The sequence below is a fragment of the Mycetomoellerius zeteki genome, unplaced genomic scaffold (genome assembly GCF_001594055.1).
Source record: "Mycetomoellerius zeteki isolate Tzet28-1 unplaced genomic scaffold, Tzet1.0 scaffold182, whole genome shotgun sequence".
In the NCBI taxonomy this organism is placed as follows: Eukaryota; Metazoa; Arthropoda; class Insecta; order Hymenoptera; family Formicidae; genus Mycetomoellerius; species Mycetomoellerius zeteki.
The window spans coordinates 1625009-1651020 of record NW_017256778.1 but is presented as its reverse complement, the minus strand read 5'-3'; the positions used below and the strand labels follow the sequence as shown (position 1 = coordinate 1651020).

Here is a 26012-nt window from a genome sequence, read left to right as displayed (position 1 = left end):
TTGTTATATATTGTAGTACTTTAAAATTAATTAATTTAGAATTTATGTAACGAAAAAATAAAATGTTTCAAAAACATATATTATTCTTTTGTATTTAATCTTTTTCAAATTATATTACAAAGAAAGTTTTACTTATTTTTTTATTAATTCTTTTTACTTAAACAAAAACTTTCATGATATCAAACTATAACGTCAAAATAGTGTCAAAATGATCACTAAAAGTTACTCTTCAATTAGTTGCGAGTTATTTTAACGCGAATTTAACGATATCATGACGTGTTATTCTGTTTGGGTAATTCTTTTTTTTTTTTTTTCAAATATAAATATTAACTCAAATGAGTTAAACTTTAAATAATCGTTTACGAAAATGGATAAATACGTCTTTATAAAGGAAACGTCGTCATTTCTTCGGCTTGTACGTGTGAGTCTTTACAATTTTGCTGACACGACTTTACCATTTTATCAATCACCATGTCATCTTACTAATCATATTTTAATTCCGTTCTACATTAAAACCCATGACAAAACATTATATGGTAGCATCCATCAAGCGGATTCACGGAGAAAATGAGCGCCACTGGACCATAGCGTCTGTATTCACTCGATGCGTGAACACCATGATGTGATGTAAAAGTCGGCGTGTTTCCGTCGATCGTAAAAATCGAGGCTAGCTGACGCGCCTGCACAATGCGTGGTCGGTCTTCAGCATCAGTCGTCGTTGAACCCTCGTCTCGCGAGCATCTACGACCGTTCGGTGAATCGAAAGCGTGAACACGTAAGTATGCTCTACGACACGGAATACGCCCGACGCCGACGTGCGTGAATGAATGAACGAGCTTCTTTCATGTTTTTCATAAATCGAGATCGGGAATTTTACGGTAAAGCTACGGACCGCTGTTTTAAGACGCACCCAACGCTTGCTCCAGGCTCTTTGTTTGTACTGTTCTTTTGTGTGCTGGTTTGCCGACTAGCCTTGACCGGTTGGAGTGAGATATTAGAATAAGACGCCAAACGTTGCTCCGTGTATACAAACACACAATAATATAGTACTATTTGTTGAAAGATAGAAATTGTCTGTAATGCTAAATATTTAATTTTTATTTCTGAAAATATTTTGAAGAATAAAGAATCATATATATATAATTTATAATTATATGTATATAATTTACAATAAATATAGCCGATAAATTTATAATAAAGTGTACGTAAATATATTTCTATTTATTATTAAAAGAGAGATATGATACTTTATTTAAAAAAAACGTCAATTCTTTTTCGCAAATAGTACGTCATACCAAATGATGTATTCGTTTACGTCATACCAAATGTGACGCTTTTATGATATCTTTATCTTAAGTAATGTAGTTTGCGTAGAAAATAAGTCCGTGAACTTCGAATGTATCGCGTATTTGTATATATGCAATACTATGATGTAAGAATACCAGGTGTATATATATATATATATATATATAACATTCGCGTGGATACGCAGTCATTTAAAGTAATGAAAACATTTGTGACTAATCAGAAACTAGTTCCAAATTTTATAAGCCAATATAAAGCCATTGTTGGAAATTTGTTTAACTGTATTTATCAAATCACGTTTAACTGTATTCAATTTGCACAATCTTACATTTGTTCTTATGTCATATTTATAGTACGATATTTTTTAATCAATATTAGTCACGGAATATAAGAAAAGATACGCAGACGTTAAGAATGAAGAAATATAAAATCATATCATATATTGTATGTCACCAAAATAAATTTACAAATTTCGGAGTACTTTATATTATATGTACAATTTTATTTTTAAAAGTAATATAATTATTTATGACAAAATAATTATTAGCGATATTGGTTAGAAATATAAAAGATACAAAATATTTATTTTAAATTACAATAATACAAATATTGACATCCAATGATTTTAGAAACTGTTTTTATTATTTCTGTAAATATTTTTCTTTAAATCAATTATATATCTTTGTTTTGAAAACGTACAGCCTTGAAAGAAAAAGAGTCTGAAAGAAATTATAAAAACGGAGTCAAGGTAGTGGTGAGTCGTGAAAGTATTTTCCTTTTCGGTACAAAAAGTGTGTTCCTTTCTTGTGTTACAAGACCGCGATTTACCTTTTAACATTTGTCTCGTTTGAAACCACAATTAAAATTTTGATAGTTTAAAATAATATTTGATAAAAGCTTATTCTTTTACATTAAAATAGCTAATTAATAACATCATGCAATAAAGTAGACATAAAAAAAGTGTAAAAAAAGTTCTTAATTGTAAGAATAAATTTTCATCCAGAGTAATGTTAATGTAAGAGAAAAATATAAGTAGTATTTTTAAAATTATTCCTGTATATTTAAAAATTTTTTTAAATAAATATTTCTCATAAGGAGAGAGCCAAGTAGTGTACATATGGATTTTGCATAACTTTAAATATATTTAGTACTATAATTCATAAGCAAGTACATCGCACGACGCAAAATTCAAACATTCCTGAGAAATTTGAATCAAAAGTTTCTCATGCGTCTTCTGTACCTATACTATAAATATAAACGGCAGTTTCTGCTCGATTGATGTGAAATGAACCAAACAATCACAAATAAAGCAAGGTCATGTAATATAAATAAAATTTATTACTTGTTATGCTACACTTGCTATTCGCCAACTTCGTTCGCGTACTCGTTATAGAAGGCACATGAGAAATTTTTGATGCAAATTTTTCGCGAATAACTTAAATATTGCGTCGTGCCATTGAATTAGTGAAGAATAAAACAATAACTAAAACAAATTTAAAGTTATACGGAAAGAACAGTTTTACTGAAGTATATATTTAGCTAGATTAGATATAGATCTGAAAATAACATTCTTAATCTAGCAAAATAATTATGTAGGACGTTCAAGCTAGTTGTTAGAATATAAAAATTTTTGCAGCATTAATCATCATGCTTGAATTTCCTACACAATCGTTTTCATAAATTTTTCAGATTTGTATCTATTTAAATTGTTAAATACTTTAGTAAAATAATTTTTTTTCATATAGGAGGAAACTGTGATATATATAAAAGAATTATATATGTGTGCCGGCATATATCTGTTCTTTTGTATATAGTTATTCTTGCTGAAGAAATTACTAACATTTTCTTTTAATGTAATTGTCGTTGAGAGAAAATGATTGAGAAAATAAATTCACTGAACGTTGCTATATCGATTTCACTTGATTCACACATCTAAATCTAAAAATTCATTACTTCGTTTGACTGACTAACAAGCGCTTCTTACTCAATGACGGTATAAGCATTCAGAACATACGTTGTGCTATTTTAGTTTTGTTGCATTCTACCCATCTTGGGTATGTCACGGTCATCATACGTGCCGACCCACTCAAGTCATCCAACGATCGAGAGATGACGTAAAGTTTGTATTAGTCCAATTAAGCATGCATAATATTCGCTTATGGCGATATAATATCATAAAGCAATATTTGCTGATATTAATTTGTTGCCACGTACATTATTGATTTAGTAATGAATTTTAAAAATTGTTACGATTAGTAATAACATAATTATATAATTTTTGATGTATAATTATGTCACGAGTATATTTATATTCTCATCTTCCTCTTCTGGGAAAAATCCATGTCACATTATACATTGTGAATATGGATTAGATTAGAAATGTAACTTGCGAATTGTTGATCAGTCAATCGAATTGATGAATCAACGATTCGTAAAGTTCGCAAATCCCAATATAATCCGCGTTCATAATGCGTAGTATAACATGAGCTTTACGGAGTTTCGAACTGAAACCGTTCATTAATCCGTGAGTAACATTCTCGAGAGTTACCCGATGTATCTAAATATAACATGGAAGTGGATTGTTATTAAGTTTCGGTGCGCGTGCCCCTCGATTTCATGTTACTTCCGATTCAATAGCTTTCTCTTTCTCTCTCTCTCTCTCTCTCTCTCTCTCTCTCTCTCTCTATACGTTCAACAAATCATATTAATTATTGATAAAATATTTTTATAGCACATCTCATACACACACGCACGCACGCACGCACGCACGCACGCACGCACGCATGCACGCACACACACACACATATATAGTATATATTTATATTAGTATTTAATTCAATATTAAAGCATACATAAAATTTTTATTATGCAAAGAAACAGCGTCAAATTTTGCTATAAATAATTTCTTCCACGAGAAGGCAAGTAAAACACATAAAAATGTCAACACACAAGAACTACGGAAATGATCAAAGAGTTGAATTTAGACTCGCGGTTATTAAAATAGTAATAAATGTCACGATGATATATTAAGGTCATTGTGGTCACGACATGTCATCGTAGACTATACGAACACACAATTGGTACACACACGCTGCGTGTCTTCCGGTTTCTGATAAACTATAAATGTAAGATTCTTGATATCGCTAATTTTTATCAGGAACATAATGCAAGAAGTATTCATACAGAGGAAAGTTTTATTAAAATAAAATCTTATTTATAGAAAATACATTAATTAGCAATTTTGTATAAATTTCTCGATTTTGTACAAATATTTTTTTAATTTTTTGTATGTCCAAATAATACAATTTTTTATTTTCGCTTTTTAAGATACAATATATTTTAATCATTACACATTTTTTTAGGTAAAATAATTTCGAGAAATATAGTTTATTTTATTGTTTGTTAATAAATTGTTAATTAATATTCACTTTATGAAAATGGAAGTAAGGCTTTTTTAAAAGATTTCTTCCATAGACAAATATTTTGTAATTGATTATATAATAAAGGGGATTTTTCACGATAAAATGAGATAAAGAAACCGCTGATAGTTCCGCAGCAGATATAAGAGAAAAAAAATTCGGTCTGTGTTCTCCGTTTGCCAATTTTATTTGAAATAAATTGATTTATACTTCTCTTAACCTTTTTTATTATACTTGTATGTATTTATATATGCAAAATGTAATTGTGTTTCGCGAAGTTTAATAGGCGTATGCATTAGTCACACGTGTTGTCAAACGACGTATTACTATTTTACAAGTTGCAATTTATGTTTTTTTAAAAGCGGCACTTTAACACCATGTACTTCCGGTTTTGTTTATACGACTGTAGTATGATTATATCGATTATCGTGTCTCCATTTTTCTTTACGTTCATTACGTTTTTATGCGACTTACATTCTGTGCTTATGGTCATTGTATTTGCATTTATGCGACGCATTTTCGGTGCCCATACACGTATTCGTAACTCAATTTTATAAATCTAGATGTAATGTTTTTTTCACAAGCGAAAGTGCATCTTTTTTCTATTTTAATGAATAGCATACATAATTAATTAATTTCTATATTATTTCTTTTCTATTTACAGATCAGACAAAATGACTACAATTACGAGGTTGTCGATCATAAAATTCCTTGAGCTTGTAAGTATATTAATAAATACAGAGTAACGCACAAGATGTTATACTATTTGTTTTATACATATCGTATTTACTTTTAATAAAATTGATATAGACTTATAATTACAAAATTGAATTAATTACCAAAGCTTAGAAAATTAAATGGCATGACATTTCGTGCGCTATCTTTGTTTAAATATATTATTATATATTTTTAATTATTTACGACACTATAAGATTATTGGATGAAAATTTCAACTTCAACAGCATTATTTTATCCTTGTGAGAAAGTGTAGATATACATCAATATGGACTTAAGAAACAAATTACAGTATAAATCCTCTTATGTACTCATTTCAATATAGATTTTATACAGCACTATAAATGAAAAAAATTATGATTGTGATAAATCAGATTTTCTTATTCAACGCATAGCCTTAACCGTATGATGTCACATTACAAAACATTAATTAACATAACTAGAAACGCATACAGATTGCACTTGCAAACTAGAAGGATAAATTGCTCTAAAGAGCTCTCCTATTCTTAGCATGCGAAATTACGTAGAAAACTAAATTCTCGAGAAAGTGCATGATTCAAGCTGCATAAAACTATTATAGTGTTTCATGCATATATTTCCAACCACAAGAGAAACACTATCCTCGAGGTTGCTTCGTACTTCTTTAAGAGCTCCACCATGCCCTCGAATTTATTTTTAACTTTCCGATCGATTGATTCAATTTCTTGCGACGTTTATTGTAATTTAAATCATGCTTTCGAAATCAAGAAAATTAATGCCTCGAAGCTACGGGGCTTCATTGTTGGTTGCGCGACATTCCGCGCTGCATATCTTTCGCGATTCGTAAGACGGTGAGAATGGAGAGTGACATAATCCGCGCTTATTACCACAAAGATTGTCCTCCCTCTTCTTATTACGGTCCGCTTCAAGTCGTCCGGAAGTCGATTGGTGCAAGAAGCTTCCGTTAGGATTCTTTGAGTACTACGTGCCATAAGTCCGCGTCTTTTGTGTAATAAGCTCGTTTATATTTATATTATGATTTATGAATTAATGTGATCGATATGTATAGATGAATTAATATGATGGATATGTGTAGATGAATTTATTGCACTGCTTTCTTGACACACGGGTAAAGTACAGTATTTATATTGCTAATGTATCGTGCGATATAATGGCACTCCTTAGTGACGAAGCTCTGGCTGTAGTAAATGTAAATGCGACGTATGTATCACGTGCTTATCAACACGTGGGTGACCAAGTCCGAGTGATTCTTTGAGATATATTGTATTCGGTGTTAGGCGAATGTGTTCATCGCATCGAAGGCTGACTTGTGCAATTTTAATGTTGACGCCATGGATGACTTCAAGATGAAAATTATATATTGCGAAATAAAACGCCCAGAAATTTATGGCACATTTCTCGCTTACTTACCTTTTTTCAACTTTCGTTACTTAACAGTTAGCCAGAGAGAGATAATTAGTATTATTATTTAATTTCTTATACATTATTATTATATTATAATAATCATTAAAAAATTCTATATCATCGAAATAAATATCGACTTTTTTCAATTAAAATAAAAAAATCTAAATTTGTATAAATATTGTTTTTATAGATTATACAGTCTATGAACTTTTGAAGATCTTTGGTTGAATCAATTTTGAGACCTGCCTTAATCGAAGATGTTGTGTTCATACATGACATATTTTATGTAGACGTTATTCTTACGTACTTATAACTGTGTTAATGATCTGGCGGACTATATCAAACGATCACATTTATGACCTGTTGTCTAGAAATAAAAACTTGCCAACTGGGACATAGTAGTGGGCAGAGTAGTGGGCAATATTTTATTTATGATGATATTGAAAGAGAGTCGACGTACCCTCTCTGAATCGACCCAGTTTCGTAGGCGATATCCGCCGTACCTTCACTTTGTAGCAAAAAAGACTGCTAGGTTCCGTATGAATGATAAAAGCAAGAGATAATTGAGAATACGACAAAGTTTTATTTCTGATGGACCTTTATTTTCGATGAAAAAAAAGAAGATATTTTATCTTCTTTTTTTTTTCATCGAGAATAAAGGGCCATCAACTTCTTTTATTTATAGCGCATAGGCTAAGAAAAATTTTCATCATTAAATGTACATTTCGGATTACAGCTCTTGGTTTGCATCCTTATTGGGTTGCACTACAACTCCTTCAATGGAGGAGATCAACCTACCGCGATGATAACTATGGGCACCTTTGGAGGCTATCTGATTATTCTGGTCGGCTTGTTTATCGGCAGCGTGATGGGAACGCCAGTGAACCGCCGCGTGGTATGTTTCAACAGATATTGTAAGATAGATTTTTCATCAGATAGAAATCGTAATATAAAGTTATACAGGGTTACCCATGTAAAGTGTAACAAGCCAATAACTCCAAAAATATGGAAGATACGAAAAAACGTTTTAATCAATTAGTGTAAAGAAAACACATAGTTACTTTGAAAAATTATCCATTTTGCCTACATATATTTATGGCTTATCATACTTTATATAAGCTACCCTATATATAAATGGAATGCGTGAAAAATTTGGAACACCGCGGGAATCAAATGTAGATCTAAGAAAACTAGTAAAATTAAAGAAGCTATGTTTAAATTACTCTCTAATCGACCAACAAAAAATAACAAACATAACATTGATGTTACTTTTAGTTGACACCAACCAGTGTCTTTATACGATCAACTAAAATACGACCAACGGGTCATAATTTGATACATTATTTCTTAATTTATATGTGTACATCTACATAACAGATCACATAATTAATACAGTAATATACCTATATAAATTAAAATACATACATTAATAGCTTTATAATTGACAGAGTATCATACATAGATTTTTACAAATGCAACTTTTTATCTTTTAGGATCTTTTCTTCTCACTCATTGGATGTGCTTTGTTCGTCACTGCGGGCGCACTTAACATCGACTACTTCTCGAAGCTATTACACAGATCATCATTTCGCGATACCGGCTTAGCCAAAGGCTCTCTCAGTATTATTGAGGGTGTCGTTTTCCTCGTGGACGCGTTCCTCACTTTTCGGGGGGAGAACTGAGATTTGAGTCGCTTTTAAGTACAACGAGGGACTGCGCGGTCGGCAATCGGTGTTAATCACATTCCGCGATCGGCGGAAATCTTTTCTAATCTGTAAAGGATTGGATACTGCCAAAGAGTTTCCCAAAAGAAACTTTCTTTTCAGCGGGGTAGCCAAGTGTAGCCGAATGCGCATCATACGCGCGGCGTCGCGAAGTGCCGCCAATTTCTCTGAATTATGCGAAACACGAAGTTACGAAGCTTCGCGAAATTCACTTGTGCCATTTGTCTTGCACTTCGCACGAAGTGTCCGTTTCATCGGGATCAATCCACCTTTCTTACACTTAACTTGTCAGGATTCTGATATAAAATTTTCAAAAATTTAATAAAGATAAAATATACAAGACACTTTCTCTTATTAATAAAGAAAAATTTCTGGGTTATATATATATTTAAATGGTCATGCTTTTGAATATAAATGCGACTTCGCGATGATATTTAACCGATGATAGTACAAAACGTGCAGGGATCATGACAATGATACATTCTTGCATATTATGCAGCCTTGGCTATAAGTATAAAGCACCTTCATTTTTGTTCCTTCACAAAATGATGGTATTAAATGCCAATAAGGAAGACTAATAAAACATTAAAATTATTTAAAAAATAAATATTATTTTTGAATAAAAATATTTTTTAATTTATTTTTTGTTAGAATGTCAATTTTGGGGATGCTTTATATTTAATCGAGCCTATACATTATATACGTTATATGTTAATATTAATAAGCGGCAGTCCCTTTGTAAAAGCCAGTTGGTATTATAATCATTAATAATGTACTCGTACTGATATCGCACTTGTAAGTTTAAGTCATACTATTTTGAGATTTGACAAGTAGCGATAATAAGAAAAATAAGGAACGATAACATCATGACATGTTTTTATATACAAATTATACAACGTCATTTGATTGTATCTTGGCGCTGGAAAAATTAGTTATGTCCGCCATCCTTTCATGAGTATTCGCAAAATATTTATCTTTTCTTTCTACATTTTTACATTAAGACTTCAACAATAAAGAAAAATTATTGAAGACATTTTCGTATCAGCATTCCTACCATCCATACCTTCCTAATGCTTCCTCTTTTCAATCGATATGTTGATTGAAAAATAAGAAAATATTTACAAGTGTGTTATCGCGTTGTGCTAGATACGCGATGTTATATAAGGTCTGTTTTTTATTCCTGCACTAGACGAAACTCTTTTTCTCGCTTTCACCAAATATCAAGTATATACCTATCTCACTTTATTTTGCGTACTTATCAGAATTACATCGGCGAACTAGCCAAGAAAAAGGTTCAATCCCAACGTGCTCAGCTTGAGCAGGCCTAGGGCGGAATCCATAGATTTTGCTCGAGATTCGAAATGGTCTTAAACTAGCATGAACCAATCAGAGAACTATATTAATATCTTAAGACATTGCTTGAGATTAAGACCGGACTATGAATTCCGGTCTTAGAGCAGGCTATTTAAGTTAAAATCGATCTCTGCCGAACATATCAAGGAATATCGACAACAATAATGACATCTCAAATGAATATCCATTTCTAAAAACATATAATAATTTAATGTTTACAAACTATATATTGGGTGTTCCGTAAAAACCCGAACAACGCTTAAGGGGAGATTCCTGAGATCATTTTGGGACAAAAATTCTAATATCAAAATGTCGAACTACAATAATTTTTTGAATTATAAGCTAACTTAAATGCTTATAAGTAAAAAATCATTTTACTTTTATAGCCTTTATTATTATTTCTGGATTCTTTTGAACATTCTAAGATGAAAATCCTAATACAAAAATATCGAATAATCTTAGTTTTTAAATTACACACTATCTTTAACCAATTATAATTCAAAAGTTATAGCACCGACGAGATTCTATTAAAGACCGTCAACCCTGGACAAATTTTCGGCGGTATAAAAAGGGCCCCAAGGGCCCGGAGGTAATCGAAGAACGCTGACATTATCGACAATTGATATAAATTTGCTATTATTAACATAAATATTTGACTAATACATTATTAAATTCATGATATTTTATTACATAAATGCTCTATAAATAAATATACATATTTGTAAAGCTATAATATCCTATATATTGCTGAAAAATTACAATTTTTTCTCTGCAGTTATTATCTCTGTTGATAATCGAACTTTGACGATAACACTGAAATCACAATTTTAAAGAAAAATCGAGTATTATTGAGTTTTAAATGCACGTACACCGATAAACACGTCTATCTACTAAACTAATAAATCATAAAATTAGTACAATAGTTTTTTTTATTCTTAATCACTTCAATATTAACAAGGACGCGAACTCCCATAAGGATATCGGTCTTTAATAATATCTCGTCGGTGGTTATAGCCTCAACTTTTGTATTACGGTGAAATCACACGGTTCGGAAAAAGACTGCGGAATGGAGAATGCGTCATTGAAGCAACCAATCAGCGCTATTCAGCGCTATTCGGAATAGTGCTGATTGGTTGCTTCAATGACGCATTCTCTATTCCGCAGTCTTTTTCCGCACCGTGTGATTTCACCCTTAGAATTAGATATTGTGTAGTTCGCATCCACTTCTTCAGAGGACAGTAATGTGCGGGGACATTTTGCGGTTACAGGAAAAAAGCCCTCGTGTCCTCTCTCAGGTTTCTCTACAGAACGCATTTCTAGTTTTATTCTTCAACGCGGGAAGCGTTGAAGTTCCTAACGTGCGCGTTATTACACAATAGGGAACTTGGGGGAACAGGCGACCAACAAGCACAACACGCTTCGTTCGATACATCGAAAGTGAGCAACCGGAATGGCCGTGATCAATTAAATTTGCTATATAAATAATTTCATCTTCTTTCCTACTTTATTTAATTTTATCCTCTTCGGTCTAAAAGTACGTCTCACGATTCGCTCAACTCAAATCAAACATTGATTTATAACGCCTATTACGTAAAGTAGTTAAAATTACGTTACGCAGACTCGAGGCCTTTCGAGATCGCGTGCAAATCTGCTCCGAGAATCGACCGGCCGTTCCAAGTCGATAGTGCGGTCAACGAGAGACCGTTCGCACGCGCTTCCGTATGTATGTACCCGCATATGTGTGAGTGGTGCGGGCGAGCAGTGAAGCAAGTGAAGTGAGTGAACACCGTCGCCGTCGCGCGTTCCCTTGGCACGGGAGAGTAACCCGTACTTTATTTTGCCAATTACGGCGCCGATGCGCGGTTCAGAGCGTTAAATGTGCGTGCAGGATGTCGAATCCGGGCGGTAGCAGGAGGAACGGGGCTATGAAGATCCGTCTGACGAGTGAGTACGGCGATTCCGTCTCTTCCTCGGGGGCGTCGTGCGTCTTCGTCGTGCGAGAAAGTCAGGGCTCTCATGCGGACCGAACTACGGTTCGCACGCAACACGAGAGCACCTGCCCACGCACTTTGGCCTGTTTTGATAATCGACGTGCCCTCGCGCACGCACCGCGTTCCTCCACGCGGGGGAGGAGCCCACGACGAGCGACGCGTAAACGTCAAACCGTGCCTGCTTGGTCTCCCCTCTGGAGACTCACCAGACCCACGCCGATAACGCGTGCCCTAGGCGAAGATCACGATTTTCGTCCTGGCCCTCCGGTTGCTTCAGCTTCCTCGGCGGCGAGACTGCGACTCGAGGCCCCACCGCGAGCACTCTCCGGGAGACCGATGAAAGCGTTGTTAATTCTGGATAGACGGTCGTGAAGACCATTTAATGTGTTATTCATTCGCAATGTTCTTAACGAAGCATCCCATTTTTACCTGAACTCAATATTACTTTTCTGGCTATTTTTATCATTAATGTTCGATTATTATTCCTTTGAAAAGGCCATTCTTTCATTTTTAATAACATTTAACATGAGTTACAACATCATTTGTATTTAAATGAATCAATTTTAGACATAACTATATGATACAATTATATATATTAATAAATTAATCGTAGTAGTAGTTAAAGAGTCTATATTAATAAATACGAGATGGACAAACAAAAGGTACATTACTACAGAACTTAGAATTAGTATATGATGTCCTTAAGAAGGCAATGTTCTTAACAAAACTTTATTTCTAGCTAATATTATCTTTCGAATTAGTTTTATCATTAATGTCTGGCTATTCTTCTTTTATTCTTTAAATAGGCTATTCAGTCATCATTAACGATTATTTAATATGAATTATAACATCATTTGTACTTAAATTCAAACCAATTTTGTCATAATAGCAGTGATAATTGTATGTTACAATCATATTAACTGTAGCAATAATTGAGAGACTACTTTAACAAATATAAGATAGATATAAACAGGAGATACTATAGAAGTAGATTATTATCGAACGATTTTATAAAACCTATCTGATTAGACAATAATGTAGAACTTAGAATTAGTACATATACACATCCACACACATACATATTATAGTTACATAATTAATTTACTAAGCACGGGGTGTTCCATCTTCAGATAAACTATGTGGTAATTTGTTGGATAAACAAAAGAGTAAAAGAATGATAACGTAAGAGAGTAAGACTGTGAGCTGAAGTTTATCGAAAAGTGGAAAAACCCATTCTAAATTATATAAATGTATCATTATTGATTCGTGCACGATGAAAAAAAAATAGTAGGACTATGACTGCGTTTAAAAAAGCAAAAAATTATCAGAGCTATTGCATTATTTCATTCCTTGTTTTATATCTAATGAATAAAAAATGGTACAGTAGCGCTAACGACGCGATCCCTGAACGCAGGCTAGAAGTATTTTAGTTTTTGCGTGTGCAAATATACATTTATATAATGATTATATATGTTTTAGTTTTGTGCGCCCGCAATCTCGCTAGAAAGGATTTATTTCGTGAGTATTATTTTCTATAAAGAGTGTAGCATATCAAAATATAAATGAATATAATTAAAAAATATTTCTTTTTTAGGTTTGCCCGATCCCTTTGCTAAAATAACTGTCGAAGGTTCTGGTCAGTGTCACAGTACAGATACCTGCAAAGCCACTCTTGATCCTAAATGGAATCAACATTATGACTTGTGAGTACTTTTTTAAGGCTAAGTACAGAGACGTTAAGTGTAAACACGTAAGAAAATAACTATTACTTGTTCATATAGATATATTGGAAAGAATGATGGAATCACCATATCTGTGTGGAATTATAGAAAATTCCATAAAAAACAAAACGGAGGATTTTTGGGATGCGTACGCATATTATCAAATACTATCCAAAGACTTAAGGACACAGGATGTATGTATTTGTTTTATATCATTATTAAATTTTATTCTTACTTAATAAAAACACGCAATATATAGCATCTCGTGTTTAATAGATACGTCCTACTTGGCGAAAAATTGGAATTAAGAACTAAATTAAAGGGCAGTTTATTTTGTTGAATAAAAATAAATAATTTCTGTAAAGCACACACACACACACACACAACACACACACACACACATTATATCTTTAGAATATTTAAATTAAATTTTATATAAACACTTTAAGTATTGACAAAGTTATTGAAATAGTTGATATAAAAGCTCAAAAATACGGCTAAAGAATTAAATAATAAATGTTTCTTCCTTTTAATGTTAAAATAAAGATTTTCAATTATGATAAAGGCAATTAGGCACATTGTTATTATATTACTTATTTAATTTTGTTTTTTGGCATATTTAGTTTTATTATTAGTGAAATAGTTTTATGTGGCATTCTGTAAAATTAAATGAACTTTAAACTTAACGAAACTAGTAATCGTGAACTAATTATCAAAATTGCTATTTAACAAAGTAAAAATCGAAATTGTTGCTTTCTGTATTTCAACGCGTATTTTAAAAAATTTGAGGAAACGTTTATAGATTTAAGCGTTTTAAAATAGCCTCTTTAAGTACAAAATCTATCATAAGAAACATCTTTTTTTATGTATATTAATTTTAAGTTATTTTACATATTGCAAAAACATTTTATAAAGATTAGTTAGCAATATACATACTTTTAGATCAACGTTTGGACTTATGTAAAGCGCATTCTGATGACACGGACGTTGTCAAAGGGCAAATTGTTGTGTCCTTGATGTCACGGGATGGTCATAACGGTGCTGTGAGTAATACAGTCGGTCATAACGCCGTGGTTGATGTGCTCGGAGATCTGAGCTGCCCGAATGATCTACCAGACGGTTGGGAAGAAAGGAGAACAGAAAGCGGTCGACTTTACTACGTAAATCATCACACGAAGAGCACGCAATGGATCCGTCCGAATGCTCGGTAATATTTGCCATCTACTCAGGCCCAAACGCATTGTAAAATAACTTTATCTAATATGACTTATTTAAACGTTGCAATTTTTGCTGAGTTTTTAATATCGAAAACGTAATCAGATTCAAAATACAGAAAACATTTTTAGTTAAAAATATAAAATATTTTCAATATTTAAATTGGTGCAGAAGATTCAACTATCCGTGTATCTATCTAAACAGAAAAACGATTTTACTGAAATATCTGAAAATTTAGATAGATACAGATCTGAAAATAATCTTGTTTGAACATCAAAATAATTATAAGATGCTTAACTAGTTGTTAAAAATTTTTTGTAACATTGGCATGAATGTCTAAGCGTCCTATATAATTATTTTGATGGTTCAAACAAAATTATTTTCAAATTCGAATCTAAATTGAATCTAGCTAAATTTTTAAATAAGATAAACGTACCTGTTAGTAGACAATTAAGGGACGCGTGACCCAATTAGTAGTTCATTAGTTATTTAGAGTTATACATATCATTAAAAGCTTAATATTTAAAAGTTTTGCCATTTTTCAATAATTGGGTCATGTCTACTAACTGGTACATTTATCTAATTTCAAAAAAATCATTATTTACGTATATAAATAGCAAGTGAGCTATATTGGATAGTAGGTCATATTGGGCGCAGTTGCTTTATAACATATTCAAGCAATATCATTGATAGGCCTAACAATGCTATTATACCAACGACACCGGAACCACCACCATTGTCGTCATCGGAGCCTACGTCACCCAGCAGTAGCGCAAGCTCGCCGAATATAAGAAACGAGGGAAGTCCCGCAAGACATATGTCTCCCGAATGGACTGGCGGGGACAGTACATTAAGTCAAACACCCAGCCGAGATAATTCAACGCAAAATACTCCGAGAAATACACCGACGCAACAGCAACAGCAAAATCGCAATCAGCAACAGAATCAACACAACGTAAGAAACGCGACAACGTCGGCATTGTCCTTAAGAGATCGACGTATTATTAGAGGAAATGATGAACAAAACGGCAATCAAAATGCAAATGGAAGAGTAGAACGTGGCCTTAACAGTGGTGGTCAAATTCGAAGGCCTAATCGCAGCAATAGAAACAGAAATAGCGTTATGTCGAGTAATGACAGACGAACCGATCCGCCACAACCGCCGGACCTACCTCGTGGTTATGGTACAATCGAATTATTTTTAAATACAACGTAAACTGAAGGACTTGTTGCAACAATGAATTAATTCACATTTTAAAACAAATTCACATTTTAAATGAACTTTGAAGCTAAAGTGAAAAATACATATTACATCGCTGCGTTTAGCAGGCTCAACAGTTGAGTGAGCGTTTACTGTTATTGGTATATTTTTCTAGATTATCTAATTAGACTTTTAAATCTGGAAGAATACATCAATAGCAGCAAGCGCTCACTCCATTATTGAGTCTGCTGAACGCAACCATTATTATTACATGCTCAGCTGCGTGTGAGTTAGTCAAGTAGATATAATATTGATATTTTTTCCATCATTTTAACTTTAGAGTTTTTTTGCTTCATTTTTACAAGATGTGAGTTAGCCCTTGATGTTGAAAGCGAGTATGGCATGGCAGATAGCGCACTGGTCTATCATGCCAGAAGTCCCGCGTTCGATCTCAGTAGGAATCAAAATATTTACGCTCGTGTCTCGGCAACCTCCCGAGAGTATCTTTGCCCACAGAAATACCTCTCGAAAAATTCGCCGTTCGAAATCGGCATTAAAACTGTAGGTTCCATGCTCGTGTCAATTGAATAATCAGCATGCGCACCACAAGTATATGAGAGAGATGTAATACAGGCCAGAGGCCTAATGTAAGAAGAAGAAGAGAAAAATTAGTCCATTGTTGCTGCAAGCTCTTTAATTACATAGGAAAAACGATGTATGCTCTAAAAAATATCGATATTGATTTAACACTATGCGATGTCTACATAATTCTCACTGTATTGGTACTAAAGTAACACTATAATCCGCAATACATTATGGATTTAAACCTAAGGGTTTTAAATCCACATCATGATGGTGACATACAGTGAGAATTATTATACCTTAGAATTTATCGTATGTCATGTTAAATTAATATCGATATTTTTTAGAGTGTAAATATAGTAAAAAGAGATTCTATTGCTTGTGTAGAAATGAGGAAAACCCAGCAAGGCCAAGTATATTTCTATCACGTACCAACTGGATCTTCTACTTGGCATGACCCAAGGATTCCGCGCGACTTGCAAGCTAACGAATTGGCGAACGAACTGGGTCCTCTTCCTAGCGGATGGGAAATGAGGCAGACCCAGAGTGGACGAGTATATTTCGTAGATCACAATAATAGGACAACGCAGTTTACCGACCCCAGACTGTCCAGTCAAATAATAAGCAGTCTACTGAAGTAAGTATAAAGACAAGTCGAAAGATTAAATGTAAGTGTTGTAATTACGCACAAGAATGTCAAATAATTATTCTGTCTACAGTAGAAGACAAAACAATAATGTGAACAATCAAACTGCGAATAATGCAAATAATTCGGTGACGAGCGAAACCGCTGAAGCGGATACAACGAATTCGTCGATGGTTCAACCTAATACACCACAGCAACCAACAAGAAATGAAAACGGAAGTAACAACAATTCTCCAACAAGTGAGTAAAATTTCTTTCAAAACTTTCTCTAAAAAAGAAAAATATATTATACGCTACAGAATAACTGAAGCACTTACATCTTCGACTTGCATTTTACATGTTCGATAATACTCGCACAATACGGATCTCATAATTAACTTATTTCCACACAAAAACAAAACAAAAGAACATTTGTGTACGTCCCGCAATTTTATCTTATCTGTCAACGCGTCTATCTAGTCATTGGAGGTCTGACTGTTAATCAGTCTTGGTTGTTTTGTCACTTGGGGCAGAATGCCATTTCATTTCGGAAGAGTCTTGTTCATCAGGATGAATTATCGTAAAAAGTCGCATTATCGAGATTCTTAATCCATGGATAGGGTTACCAATCGTACTCTTTTAAGAGTACATGTACTTTTTTGAGATCATAAAACTTTTTGGTCATTAACTTTTTATATTTAAAAAAATTTTATATTTAAAATTATATTAATAAGAATTGTCAATAAAGTTATGTTCTAGAAATTTTATTTTAATAAATGCCTAAAATTATTTTATTAAATACATAAAAAATATCCCCTCTTTTTGTTCTCGGATAATTATCTTTTTTAAATGTACATATGTATACTCTTTTTTTTTTCTTGTGATAATCTTATCCATGAGTATAGATGAACAATGCGATCATAAGATGAACGAGGCAAAATAAGAATTTGTTTGCATTTCAGTGGAAAGCGCCCCATCTCAAAATGCTCAAACAGTATCAGAATTACCGAAGGAGCTCATGGACAATGAACTTCTTCCGAAATATAAGCGTGATTTAGTAGCAAAGTTGAAATGCCTTCGAGCGGAACTGAATGCTCTTCAGCCTCAGAGTGGACACTGTAGGTTAGAGGTGTCGAGGAATGAAATATTCGAAGTGAGCAAATTTTAAACATCTACGCGATCTTATTTTAATAATTTAAAATAAATTTTATTAACCCAATGAATTATTAAATTATTATAACTAAATTGTTATTAACGTAAAAAATTGTTCTAATAATTTAAAATAATTTTTTACATTAATAATAATTGAAATATTTTAGAATTATTTCTAATTTCTAAACAAATTTTAATTGTTATTAACGTAAAAAATTAAGATTTCGTTTTACGAGTATATATCCCGTCTATAAGCACCACTTCGTTCTTACAGGAATCATACAGATTGATAATGAAAATGCGTCCGAAAGATATGCGCAAAAGGCTCATGGTCAAATTCCGCGGCGAGGAAGGTCTTGATTACGGCGGCGTCGCACGCGAATGGTTATATTTATTGTCTCATGAGATGCTAAATCCGCAATATGGACTCTTTCAGTATTCAAGAGATGATAATTATACGCTTCAAATTAATCCGGATTCAGGCATAAATCCAGAACATTTGTCATATTTCCATTTTGCCGGAAGGATTATAGGTATCGCCGTCTTTCACGGCCATCACGTTGACGGTGGTTTCACTACTCCGTTCTATAAAATGTTGCTTAATAAAGCTATAACTTTGAGCGACATAGAAGGAGTTGATCCGGAACTACACAGAAGCCTTACATGGATGTTGTAAGTGACATTTTTTTTTTTAATTAAAAAAAGAGAATTTTATTAATATCTGATTTATATACTTCTTCATACTATAAAAAAGTGTATGTAAAATTACATAAACAATATATTGTATAAAAATTATACGATTTAGATAATAGAAATATCTAAAATTATACGTTTATATTAAAAATTAATATTTTTATCTCTAATTGTGTAAATATATTTTTATATTAGACGAAAAATTACAATAATAATAGTATATTTTATAGTTTTTTATGTAAATGTATAAATTTTTTAAATATATAACATAATGGTAATGCCACAAATATTATATTTACATTTTTAAATTCGTACATATTAATCTCATATAGCTTAAGAAAAACTCTAATTTGCTAGCAAATTAACGAAATTACATAAATTTATAAAAAACTTTACTTTAAAAAATTATAATTTTTAAATATAATTTTTGTAAATTATTTAATTATTATAAAGAAAAATAATTTTATTTGCAAGAGTTGTAATTTTACTTGCATGTGTGTAAATATACATTTTTACTAGTGAATCTCAAAATTGCCCTATAATTGTTGTAATTTTACATGTAATTTTTTTACAGTGTGGAGATAATTCTAAAGAATATATTTAATTTACTATATTTCACGTTATTAGGGAAAATAGCATAGACGGCGTGTTGGATGCTACTTTTTCCGTAGAGCACAGTAGTTTTGGCGTATTGAAGAATCATGAACTAAAGCCAGGCGGTAAAGATATTCCGGTAACGGAAGAAAACAAGAGAGAATATGTCCGCTTATACGTAAATTATCGATTTATGCGCGGTATCGAGCAACAGTTCTTAGCGTTACAGAAAGGATTTCACGAACTGATACCTCCCTTGTTACTAAGACCGTTCGACGAACGCGAATTGGAGTTGGTTATTGGCGGTTTGGGCACTATCGACATAAACGATTGGAAAATGCACACTCGACTTAAGCATTGCACTCCCGATACACCGGTTGTGCAGTGGTTCTGGCAAATAGTGGAATCGTATGGTGAAGAAATGAGAGCGAGATTGCTTCAGTTTGTTACTGGCAGCTCCAGAGTTCCGTTACAGGGATTTAAGGCTTTGCAAGGTAAATTTCATATTTAGACATATTGCGTTAACAAGGTGTCTACTATTTCGAAAAACTTGGAAAACCTGGAAATTTCAGGAGATTTTTCTTTTTTATCTTTAAAAAAAAAATTTTATCGGTTCAGGGAAAATTTCGTGGAATTTTATTTTTAAATTTAAATTCTGCCTCTTTAAAAATATTGTTTTTTTAATAATTTTTTCTTGATAATACAGAACGTCGACAATTGATTAGCAATAGATACATATATTAGCAATAAATGTACGCTCATACACATGCACTTACATTTATAAACATTTTCGTGTGTCTCATGAATTTTTATAAAAGAAAATCAAAGTGAGACAATACACAGCAGAAGAGAGTAACTCACTGATAGTAGTGTGAGCTTTTCCTATTCATCTAGAATCCTTATAGTAAGAATCTGGCTAATGTTGTTAGTTTGACAAAACATGAAGTCATAAGTAAAGAAAAAAAAATAATGTGTGTGTATTATATGTATGTATATATACATTTGAGACACCTATTAATTTTGTCATATTTTGATGAGATCAATAAGATAAATGACAGTATTGACCAGACACTCAGTATAGGGACTCTATACTTATCCTATATATTTACAGCTCCAATTGTAAAAAAAGATAGATACAGTCTTGTGAAATCTCTGTCTTCTACTAATTTAAAATATTAATCATTTTTATCAGCGTTATTATAATATATGCATTCCAGTTTATTTCAAAGACGCAAAAAATTCTCTAATTTTAACTGGAATTTTGAGTAATACATGAAAAATCTGGAAATTCTCACAGAATTTTTTTTTATAAAATTTCAATAAATACCTTGATAGACCTTAAAAATATAACACGTAGATAATAATCACATATTACATTTGATTGTGTAGGGTCGACAGGAGCGGCAGGTCCACGACTCTTTACGATTCATGCCGTTGATGCCCCGAGCGAAAATCTCCCGAAAGCACATACTTGTTTCAATAGAATAGACATACCGCAAAATTATCCAACTTATCAGAAGATGCTTGACAAGCTTACGCAGGCGGTTGAAGAAACTTGTGGCTTCGCTGTGGAGTAATATGTTGCAATTATTGCAACTTTAGCATGATCTTTTCTATAAGTCCATATCAGGTTATGTGTTGAAGATTGAGAATTGCGAAACAAAAATTAGAATTTAATCACAATCGGATGAATTTAGTTTTAATCCATTTCGTTCTGGTTAGTTAAATTGATATTTATTTCATTGATAAAAATTATTATCTTTTATTATATATTTGAAACTTTTTTGATAGCGAAAAACTTATACAATTTTGTTCATGCAAGTTACCAGTAAAAAATTTTTTTTAATTAGGAAAAATTCATTGTCTTAATTAAACATGCATAAGAAACACAATTTCTATTCATTAAAATAGAATGCACTTGATTAATTTTTTAGCTAAAAAAAGGATTTTAGCTGATTTTGACATAAAGTTTCTGTCATTATTATTGATGATACAACTGCATTTGCAAGTAGGGATTTGGAGATGTAACATCTTTTGCACTTTTTTATTACAATAGTAAAGATTTAACTTCTTTTGTATTTTTTTTCATTACAGAAGTGAACTTTCTTTTACAGTTAGATTTTTCTTCCTGGATTTTATAGGATTTGTAACTGTTCAGCACATTTCCAAAACGTTTAATTCATAACCAAGAAACTAAAGAATTCAGTTCCAATATCTAATTTTTTTTACATATTTAGATATAGCTGCTTTTGCATATCGGCCATTCAATTCTAATCTTCAATCGCAATCCTCAATTTCCAATTTGATTTTACGCTAGTATACATTTTGGTAATCCTAAATTCCTATGCTAGATGTGATTCTAAAAATTTTATCATTGAGAAAAGGAAAAGAAAATTATTTATTTTCTACATTTACAAAACAGTAAGAAGTAGGAAAAACCACTGAGTCTTAAGCCCATGGCACACACAAAAACGTAAAGCCTTAAACACAATAGACACAGACAACAACGAGCCGTCCAACCAGAGCTCTGGGATATAAGTTCGATATTATATTCCAGAGCTCTGATTGGACGGCTTATTCCCTGTTCCCCGTGCGCATTGTGTTTCTAGCTTAAAGCAGCAAGACGTAAGCATTAAGCGAATTGGCCAATCACAGAGACTGTAAGGCCAGTAGCGAATCCAATATTACGATTTTCATATTACTTACGTCTTACTTATGTTTTTGTATGTGTCATGGGCTTTATAGGAATCGTTAATATGTTAGCTATTAGCGAAATTGTTTCGTATATACAAGTATCTAAATGGCCTTGCAATTATAAACTTTGCATATCTTACATATTTTGCATTCTACGATATACATCTCTTTTTGAATAACGATTTTTATAGAAAACTGATATGTTGGCCTTTAAATATTTATTATCTGGTTAAGAGCAATTCAATGTAGGGGGATTATTATTCTTCTCCAGTGATGAATTACTGATTAATTTTAATCAGTTTTCTGCATTTACTAATGCATATATATCAAAGGTCAATTCACATCTTTCTATCAAATAAAATTACTAATTTCGTTTAATTCATCGAAGTTAGCTTTATTATTTTAATTATGATATAAATATAAGATTAAGTGTGCACAAGTATTTCTGGGAGAAAATCTTCCAAAAAAGTTATGATTATTATACATGTTCATACTGTACAGATTTTTTTACTAAAACACAAAACACGCAATATCAGCGTGAAAAAATTTCGAAGTTATGAACGTAGCAATATATGACAGAAAATCAATTCGCATTTAAAAGATTTCAATTTCACTTTGAGACCTGGTTCCATTAATGTAAGATTAACTTTTCTCGATTCCATTTATTCTTTATTTTCTTCTAATTCTAAGAATTAAAAAAAAATAAACAGTAAGTTAAACCAAAATTAAAATTTATCTTACGTTGGTGAAACAGGCTTACGACACGTATCACAATAAACTGCACAGTCAATTAATTCCATATCAGTTATCTATTGGATAATAGAATTTAGTATCACAAGCGAGAAGTACATATATGTATAAAATTAATTCCATATCAGTTATCTATTGGATAATAGGATTTAGTATCGCTTAGAGATCCCCAAGTAAGAGATTGAATACCATACGTTTGAGATAGATTATGCATCTATTTCATTCTATCTTAAGTATAGGTTCTGCGAAATGTGATGGATCAAACGTATGATACTTAATCTCCTACTTGACAATCTTTAATATTGCTCATTTGTAGAGACAAACATCAGCTAGACACAATGGAAATCTAGTATTTTAAAATGTATTATTGGGCCTTGCTGTCCTAAGGAAGAAGTAGAGAGTTTGTATATATGTATAATTCTGAACGCAAGTGTTAAACAAAAATTGTTATAATTTATAAAGAGTATAAGGACAATAAAAAGATAAGACTATTGAGATATAGTACCAATTAAATATCAAATCTTTAATTTGGAATAATAGATGAAATATATATATCAAAGTAAAAACATAAATTAATATATATTTTATCTTTCTGATATGATACGTTGTTACTATATACACTCATGAAAAGAATTGATATTTTAAAATTAATGATGTTTTATATTTCGAAAAAGATTGTAACACTTTCGTTCGGAGCTGTCATAACGCAATCGGCAAAATATTATCTATAGCTGTGCGCGACAAGATCATTGTTGCTTATTAAGAGTTAATATCACCGAGTGCGTTAGTAAGATGTAAATAATTTATTAGAGATTAATATAATAGAATGTAATATCGTTTCACGTGCAGATCAAACAGCAATCGACACGTTGATTTTAACATTGACAATTAAAATCGTGTACTTTAGCTTTAATTTAGAGCGCATTTATTTAAGGAAAGAGTTCATTCGACGGGTTTATGTAAGCTTAAAATGTTTCGATCGAACTGACTCTTTTGTTTGAGAACTTCACGAAACATGACTATACCTTACTAAACTGTCTTTAGTAAGATATAGCGCTATTTTTTCTTATTTATCTCACGAAGCTTTCATTTAGTTCAGCATGTGACGCTGTTGTAAAAATACCTAGTGCATGGATCATTGTTTTGTATAATTATTGCATTATTATATTTGTATTATGCACAAAACTGTGATGAAACATATCGTAGATCGAAAGCATGCAGTGGAGAGGGCACTGAAATCTCACTTTTCGGTTTTAGAAAATTTGCATAATTTTACGCTCACTTTTATACAATATTATAAAAATTAAATTGTGTACACACACACACACACACACACACACACGTACGTGTATTTTATATATATATATATGCATATATGTATGCATATGTATGAAGAAAGCGTCTTCACACCTTGTTTAAGTTATACGACGTATCATCCGTTTTCAGCGCTTGAAATACGATCTGAATACTGAGCGTTGCTATAACGGACTATTACGACTCGAGTAGGATAATAGATACAGCTGTTAGCGTTAAGCTAACGTTATTGTACGCATAAGACGAACACTCCTAGCGATGTCTATATCTGTTGCCTTAATTTCAAATGTACACAAATTCTCGTATTTAATACTTTACTCCACGGTATCACAAATGCATCCTCGATATTCTATAAGCGACATAATATATGCTAAAGCGAATCTACTAATTTTTACATTTTTTTATGGAATGTATTTCACAAATATGATGTAATTAAGAAAAGCTATTTTCGATATCTAAAGATCACAATTAACATCACGGCTATAAAGAAAATTTACGAAGATACAGAGAAGTTTCAGTGAGAATTTATATTTTTTAGTTATGAATGTCAAAAAAAAAAGAATAATAAAATTTTTATATTTGAAGAATATATTTTTACATCAAATTTTTCTTTATTTGAAACATGTATTCAATGTATGGACAGTCCATTAGTGGAATGAATGATTTTTCTTTTAACTTTCTCACTGCTTTTTATAATTGTTATCTTGTCGATATAGCAATAAAGGCCTTGAAAGTGCCTTGTGGTTGACGTTAAGTACTTCAAAAATATATTAATAATATTTTTTGACAAATATAATATAAATTTTATCCTCTTTTCTCAAAACTATATCTAGATAGATGCACACGCACACACATATATATATTATATATATATGTGTGTGTGTATGTGTGTTACGACTGTCCATTTATACTACGGCAACCACATTAGTTGTTAAAAAATGACAAAGTAATAATAAGACCATGATTCAAGTAAAAAGTAGCCAAAGAAGAGAGAGTATCCTAAAAAATTAAAAATCTTTCATATGGAAGAAATCTTTTTATTTATATTATTATTTCAGGTAACTAAATTATTGATGCACGATTTACAATTTTTAAATTTTCCATACCATCATGTTAATTTCTTTTTTTCTTTTAAATAAATCACATTTTATATACGTATTAATTTTGTTAAACATCTAGTATGGAAGATTAGATACGTTATCAAAACGTTTCTTGGATATACGTACTTTATGAATTATATTCAATTAGTAGCCAATAAGGTTTATATAGAGCCGTTAAGTAAAAATTATCATATTTGACGAAGGTTTTCTCTGTTATTCATTGAATATATAATAAAAGAATAGAGAAATTATGAGAAAAAGGAGAGATTCAAAAAGAACTCGAGTGACAATATTTAGGACTCACAGAATACGTACAAAAGAACATCGCATACTACACTTTGCACAAAATAATCTTGTTCGTAAGAGATAACTATGAAAAAGTTTGTGGATCGGCAAGGATGCGCGAACTAAAATATATCAAGAATCCGCAGTTTGTTTTA

The 26012-nt window shown here is 31.9% G+C and overlaps 2 protein-coding genes across 3 annotated transcripts; both read left to right on the top strand.

Moving 5' to 3' along the window:
- Nucleotides 1–579: 579 nt before the first annotated feature.
- Nucleotides 580–9189, top strand: LOC108721719 (uncharacterized). Its single transcript, XM_018446403.1, has 4 exons — nt 580–775; nt 5389–5443; nt 7600–7758; nt 8357–9189. Exons 2-4 carry the CDS (start codon nt 5399–5401, stop codon nt 8543–8545), a joined length of 393 nt encoding a protein of 130 aa, XP_018301905.1. The 5' UTR covers nt 580–775; nt 5389–5398; the 3' UTR covers nt 8546–9189.
- A 2489-nt stretch (nt 9190–11678) lies between these two features.
- Smurf (SMAD specific E3 ubiquitin protein ligase) lies at nt 11679–21396 on the top strand. Of its 2 annotated transcripts, none has more exons than XM_018446395.1 (12): nt 11679–11884; nt 13411–13449; nt 13526–13634; nt 13713–13846; nt 14595–14859; nt 15561–16051; nt 17038–17287; nt 17373–17536; nt 18238–18428; nt 18702–19099; nt 19748–20208; nt 21104–21396. In XM_018446395.1, the coding sequence occupies exons 1-12, from the start codon at nt 11830–11832 to the stop codon at nt 21289–21291; spliced, it is 2745 nt and encodes a 914-aa protein (XP_018301897.1). In that variant the 5' UTR covers nt 11679–11829; the 3' UTR covers nt 21292–21396. The 2 variants fall into 2 exon arrangements, with proteins under 2 accessions (XP_018301897.1, XP_018301896.1); XM_018446394.1 differs by having other exon boundaries at nt 17370–17536.
- Nucleotides 21397–26012: the final 4616 nt, after the last annotated feature.